This window comes from Poecile atricapillus, chromosome 5 (assembly GCF_030490865.1).
Source record: "Poecile atricapillus isolate bPoeAtr1 chromosome 5, bPoeAtr1.hap1, whole genome shotgun sequence".
Classification (NCBI taxonomy): Eukaryota; Metazoa; Chordata; class Aves; order Passeriformes; family Paridae; genus Poecile; species Poecile atricapillus.
Genome location: NC_081253.1, coordinates 6,266,482 through 6,273,465, shown reverse-complemented (window position 1 = coordinate 6,273,465; position 6,984 = coordinate 6,266,482). Strand labels below are relative to the sequence as shown.

The 6,984-nt window shown below is 42.8% G+C and overlaps 1 protein-coding gene across 1 annotated transcript; it reads right to left on the bottom strand.

Annotated features, from left to right (window-relative positions):
• Window positions 1–3,020: 3,020 nt before the first annotated feature.
• On the bottom strand, window positions 3,021–6,300 carry CXCR4 (C-X-C motif chemokine receptor 4). Its single transcript, XM_058840558.1, has 2 exons — window positions 6,177–6,300; window positions 3,021–4,611 (listed from the first exon to the last, which is right to left on the bottom strand). The coding sequence occupies exons 1-2, from the start codon at window positions 6,201–6,203 to the stop codon at window positions 3,550–3,552; spliced, it is 1,089 nt and encodes a 362-aa protein (XP_058696541.1). The 5' UTR covers window positions 6,204–6,300; the 3' UTR covers window positions 3,021–3,549.
• Window positions 6,301–6,984: the final 684 nt, after the last annotated feature.

Here is a 6,984-nt window from a genome sequence, read left to right as displayed (position 1 = left end):
ACCACCTGATCAGACAGAGTGAAAACACACCCACAAATAATGGATTACCACACAAATTACAGGTTACAGTGGCATTTTACCCCACTCCTTTAAGTGTTTTGACTTTACTTCCAAATAACATTTCAGAGAAAGCAAAAGCGTACTTGTTCTGTTCTTGGTTTGGCTTTGCACTATTCCAAGGATTTCTAACTAATCTCAGGCATTCAAAATGTGTGCATTAGAGTATTAGGTGAATATCCATGTTTCAGTCCAGCATTGGAGTAAGCAAAGTACTTAGTGCCTGAACTCAGTGGAAAAAGTCTTTGTAAATACATAATAAATCTTTTAAACTATCACATAACATTTTAAACTAGTTTGTAATCAACACTCAGTGATTTGTCACCATACTCACATTTGTTCTCTGTGTCTTGAGTTGCATATTTGAAATTACTTGGACACAACTAATATTCTGTGACTTCAAGAAAGTGCTGAGACTATGTATTGTGTATATCTTGAAGAACATCATGATTATTCTGTGCTAGAGGAGTAATTTGGAAAAAGACTTGGAAAATCCCCTTGAAAACTTTGCAAAAGTCTTGGTCTGTGTGGACTGGTCCAATGTATAAATCACAAAATTAGGTTCATTTGCCTTTGTCGCTGAATTTACACTTTGAGAAACGCATTTACCAGGACCACTTTTGCTTCACAGAGATCTAAAAAGTCACAGTCTCAACAAAAAATCAGCTTAAAGGTGATATTTTTTTGAAATGGAGTAAATATTTTTTTAACAACATGGTATATTTGGAATAGCTTGGTGGACCTGAGAGAAATTTACCTTATTTTCTCTGACTTATTCACAGGTAAAAAGGCAAAACTGGATTAATAATTTCTTGCTATGTTTTCTTATGACAACTTCTTACAATTTGCACATGTTTGCTCTGTAAACAGTACAAATATATACTATATTAATATTCATAGATATATAAAATTATTTAGAAATAAATACATGAGACATGTGGCTTTTGACTCATTTTTCTTGCTGAAGCAAAACTCCAAAGAATTTGCCACTCCTTTTCAAGACAGTCTTCTGTCCATAGATTCATTAATTCTACTAAGAACAATGGCAGTTTTATGAAAATCATCCCTCTGGGGCATGGGTTTAATTTTTTTTAAATTTTGCTAATTAATTTTCTACACAAATTCTTTCTGTTGTTTGTTTAGTGTCCTTTTAGTGGTCTTTGGCAGTAACATGACTGCTGAGTTTATTCTCTCTTACACCCTCTTTCCTGTTAACTTTGCTTGAGGTAGCAGTTGGTTGACTGAAGCATAATGGGAATAATCTAAGTTAATTCTGGGGTCTTTAAACATTTCCTCAATAAATAAGCAGCAGCGTGTTGATAGCCTGTAAGTATTTTATAAGTGCAATTAAATCACAGTGATTGATTGAGCTGGGGTGAAAATCAGAATGATTTAGAGCAGCAAATTCTTCACAGGGAAACCCTCACTAAATTAAGAAAACACACAAATGAAAAACAAAAATAAACCATTTAAGGAGTTCTGCTCCTATACCACATTTTCCTCATTTCTCAGCCCTGTTTAGGAGGAACAACTTGATCAAAGTGAGACCTTTTGTTTCTTGTGAATGCATTCTTTCTGCTGTTAATTTATGTTGAGTGAAAACACACATTAGAGTTAACTGATCTAAAAGTTTAATTGCTAAAAGCAGGGTAAGAAATCTGCGTCCTTTTCACTTTATCTCACTTTTCTCTCCTTTTGCCTGGCTCCAAGTTAGAAAATCTTGCACTTTTTTAGTACTTGCTGGATTCCTCATAGAACACATTCAGTTCACTAAATTGCTGGAAAATTATCTATTTTCTGCCAGGTTTTGTGCTGGTTCAGCACTGAATCAGCTCAATACAGAATTGGATGATTACTACTGTCATTGCAAGGGAAGGAGTGCTGGATGCAGCCAAGGTTGCAGCCTCCTCACTGGAGAGAAGGGAAGTTGAAAACAGAAAGGTTTTGTTATAAAACATGGAATTTAATGTATAGTTTAGCATAGTGATACTGGCTCTACAAAATCTAGGGTGCCGTGCCTGTGAAAAATTTGGTAATACCCCCCAATATCCATGTTCCCTGTTTTCAATTCTGTCTGGCTAGTAGATATATTTTTTTCTTTTTTTGACTTCTAGGTTGCTTTTTTTATATTTTTTTAATAGATAAATAACAGTTGTGTTTATTTTTTTAATGTAAGTACAAATACTCTCAATGGTGCTGTTCTCTTGGGTATCCATTACTTCTGAATGCGCTCTACTAATTGAAGACATGACTAACTAGACAATTAAGATTGCAGCACTAATTATTTAATCCTATAGTTTGGCTGATTCCTATTAAAAATATTTTCAAGAACTGGCACACATTCTGTGCTTTTAAAAAGAATGAAGATTGTAATATTACTTTTAAGAAAGTCTGGATGCAGACAGGATAGGGAAAGCTCCATAGAAGAAAATCACTTACCTCCCTCAGAGCAGATACACTTTAATAGAATAATTTTATTTCTAGTCAAAAATGGCTTTTATTCAGCTACATTTGATTACTATTAACATGTGAAACTAAATTTAGAGCCACAGCAAAGGCAGAAGAAATGTAGGATTGACTTTGTACGCATGGCATAAAGGTTAGGCACTTGCAGTAATCTGAGTTTGACTCATGAGGCTGTAAACTTTAGCAATTGCTTAAATAGTTTGGTTTTCACCTGTAGATATTTTGCCTCAAAAAGTTCTCTAAGTGACAATTTAAGTAATTCCAAACATAATGTTAACTGTTAACTGTTAATGTTAACTGTTAAAAAACATATGACATGACATGGAACTCAGAGATGTCAACTGAATAATCAGTATGTACTGAAACTCATTTTCCTGCTTTTCACAAGACATGCAATTTTCTAAGACATTATTGCGTATTTAATATTGTAAATAAAAACACTGAGAAAAATTCAAGCCGAAATGAAAATACCACTCAAAATAACTTTTTTTCATATACTTTTATTTTACCTTGAACAGAAAATTTTGCAAACCATCAATTACTGAGAATGGATGGAAAAACCCTAAAATGTAACAGAGGAGGCTTTGGTTATAAGTGCCATTTCTACAGCAGAGTTAAGCTATTGTAAACCAAACATCTTGTAGTAAGGTAAAAATATCCAGCCAAACTTTTAAGAAAAACAGCAACACCAAAAACATTTACATATAAACAACAGAGAAATATTTTCTAAACTTTTAACAGTCACTTTGCTACAATTCAAAGTGTTTAGTTCATATATCTATACATACAGACAGTCACTAAAACTTTTGTGAACCAACAACTTGTCCACAGGACCTGCCTAGACAGTTTATCATCAATATGAAAGGTTTTTTTATATAAATAAGTCAATTAAACTTCACAGAGACTAAAAGAAACAATATAAAATCCCAACTGTAAATAAATCTGTACATTATGGTCAGTCTTATTTGTCTGAAATCTTGCGCAACTTTAAAGTGTCTCTTTATAAAACGATGGCAAGGAGCAGCGTTAGCTGGAATGGAAACTTGAAGACTCCGACTCTGTAGAAACAGAAGAATGTCCTGCTCGTTTGCCTTTTGAAAGAATCTTGAGGCTTGATCCTCTGCTAACTGATGTCAAGGCATTTTGAGCTGATGTTTTGAACTTGGCACCCAAGAAGGCATACAGAATTGGATTCAGGCAGCAGTGGAAGAACGCCAGGGCTTCTGTAATGGAGATCCATTTGTGCACTATGGTCTCCAAGCTGCAGCGGTGTCTGATGACTCCCAGCAAGATGAAGGTGTCGATGCTGATGCCGATATAATATGGCAGCCAGCAGGCGAAGAAGGCGAGGATGAGGATAACCGTGGTCTTCAAGGCTTTGCGCTTCTGGTGGCCTTTGGATTGTGACAGCTTCGATATGATAATACAGTAGCAAGTCAGAATTATTAGACCAGGCAAGACAAGTCCTACCAAGATATGCTGGAATCTGAAAGAGATCAGCCAGTTCTCGTGAGGGTACATGCGATCACAGAAATACTTTCCTTCTACTTCACTGGTACTGGCAAAGATTATATCAGGCACTGTCAGAAGCAAAGCTGGCAGCCACACGCCTACGTACACCACCTTCTCAGCCAACAGCTTTCGTGGGCGCTGGCTGCTGGTGGCATGGACTATTGCCAGGTAACGATCTAAACTTATGAAGGCCAAAATCAAGACACTGCTGTAGAGGTTGACTGTGTAAATGACATGAACTGCCTTGCACAGAACATTCCCGAAGTACCAGCTTATGGCTGCATCCACAGACCAGAATGGCAAGGTGATGACAAAAAGGAGGTCAGCCACAGAGAGGTGCAGCCTGTATTTATCAGTCATGCTTCTTTGCTTCTTCTGGTAGCCCATAACAATAATAACCAATCCATTGCCAATTATTCCGGTTAGGAAGATGATGGAGTAGATTGTTGGCAAGAAGATCCGGTTGAAATCGGCATTCTCATGCTGAAAGCATGGCTCTTCATAGTCTCCATAGTCACCCGAACCAATCTCATCTGTGCCATTTTCAGAAAGTTCAATTAATAACCCAGATGACAGCTAAAAAAGAAGGAAAAATAAAATTAGATGTTAGCTCCTCTGCAAAAACTTATTCTAATTCTATATGACAATATGTGAAGAGTTGTTTGAACAGTCTCCACTGTCCCAAATGGGCAAATATTTTGAAAACCAGAGGAGAACATACAATGTTTGCATATAAATATATAAAATACACAGCAAATAAGAATAAGTTTAAAAACTTCCTTTGTCTTTCTCTGAGGAGATCTTGCTAAGGGCAGGGCACAAAGGAGCAAAGAAAGATTATGGCTACTCCCAGAAATGTCGTTGGTTCTGGACACTTCAGTGCTCTTATAAGATGGACACTACAAATGGGAGAACCCAGAAAAGTGCCAGATGCGAGAGGTCTGTCCACACAGAGCATGACCTATCACATTTAACTCCTACAATAGAAGGCTATTAAAAAAAAAACAAAAACCTTAGAAATGCTGCTGCTCCAAAGTCCCTTCTCATTAGGAGGATAGGGTCAAGGAGAAATAGAGAAGGTACCCTCGGCTGATGTAATAAAGGATAAATAATAGCAAGAATTCCCTGCTGAGAAGCAATTGACAGCTCCACACACTCAGACAAGGAAAAAAAACCCCAAAGCCCATAAAGAAAGCAAGAAAGAAAGAGAGAGGTGACCTTAATCAGGGGAACTCAAACCCCGTGGAGGGTCACCACGATGGGCCACGTTCCCTCCCTTTGTTCCCACCCTGTGCGGTTGCGGGGCAGGGGGTGAGCGCGGCCGGCGCGGGGCTGCAGCCAGACGGGCCAAGTGAACATAGCGGTGGAAAAAGGAAGCGAAATTTGGTAAGGGCATGAAAGCGTGTCAGGAAACCACCAACGGTTTTGGCCACGGCGCTAAAAGCAATGCTGGCGGGAGAGTGCCATCTGGCACCTATTCCTCAGGTTTTCAGATTTTTTGTTGTCACGCCCGGTGTCCCACGGACCCCCGAGCTCAGACCCGCAGCGCTTCACACGCGGAGGCACCGGCTCCACGCGGGCATTCACTGCAGCTCTAAAGTTGGAACTTGTCAGAGATCTCCTTTTGCTCCTAACTGCTCTCCAAACCGAGGCAGAGGAGCTGGCTCCGGAAGAGCGGGACACCGCCTCGTTTCGAGCGGCGAGCGGGCGGGACGGCCGGGCGCTGCCGCCGCTCCCAGTCCCGCCGGCAGCCCCAGGTCCGGGCGCGCACCGGGGCAAAGGGATACCCTGGAGTCAGACCGCTCCAAACTTCCTCGCCTCTTCCCCTCTCATCATTCCCGTAGCGCTAATTGCTCTGCCGGCGTTTTTCAGTCCACAAATGTGCCACATGTCAGTTGAACTGAGGGCAGAGCCCCAGAGAAGTCCTGCAGCTGGAATGTGCAGCGGCTGCAGCTGCGCCAAGGTCCGGAGCCCTGCAGGCAGAGGCAGCAGCGGCCGGAGCTCAGAGGGAGAGCCCTGCCCGTTCGCCCCCCGCAGACCCCTCCACTGTCCCGAACCCCGCCGCCCGCAGCCTCCGCCGAGGGCACCTTTGTTTGCAAACAGCGCGCACATGGGCAGCCGCCTGCGCTGCCGGCACTTACATCCAGGCTGTCGAGGCTGCTGTCCATGCTCAGAGCTATCGGACGGCTCCGCGCTCTCAGGCTGTTGCCGCTGCCGCAGCCGCGCCTCTCGCAGTGACACCACTCGCCGCTGCTCCAAACACGCCCCGGCTCTTCTGGCGGGACGCGGCTCTTTATAAGGTCCCGGGCTGCCCCCCCGCCCCCGGGGCAGCCGCGTCTGGCTCCTCCCCGGCGGTGTCGCCGCGCTCTCGGGCTCCGGGCGGGCGCCTCGGGCCGCTCTTTGTCTGCCGCCCCGGGCATGGGAATTGCACTTGCCCGGCGCGCCCGCGGGGGCCACGCTCCTCACGGGGGTATTTGCCCCCCTCTGATTGATGTGTTCATACAAGCGGGCTTTTGAATTTCCCCTCAAGAACATTCTTTGAAGTGTGTTGTAGAGCCCTGGGTTGCCATGGGTACTCCACGCGGGCTCCGAATGAAGTCACTGGTCCAGGAGTCGTGTGGAGGAGGAAGAGCAGGGGTCCTGTACACCATTCAAAATACTGGCACCTCCGTCCTCAAGGGTGTCTCTTCCCCACTCCTGAGGAGAGGCAGGAAGCAAGGGCTGGTCCCTACTGAAGGATGAGAGGTTCTGCAAACCTTTCAGGGGCTGCAACGTGAGTGGGCTGCGGGTTGCTCTCTGAACTCCTCTGGCACATGTGGGTTTGAGTGAGAAGTCGGCTGATGATCTGTTTCAGAGAGCTGGATAATATTAAAAAAAACCCAAAAAACAAAACCCCCCAAAACAAAAAACAAAGAGATAAACAAACAAAAGCAACAACAACAACAACAA

Bases quoted from the DNA above. Each gene is read 5' to 3' on its own strand.
- CXCR4 (XM_058840558.1), bottom strand. From the start codon at position 6,203: ATGGACAGCAGCCTCGACAGCCTGGAT. The intron at 4,612-6,176 runs GTAAGTGCCGGC...CTTCTTTTTTAG, and splicing joins GCAGCCTCGACAGCCTGGAT to CTGTCATCTGGGTTATTAAT.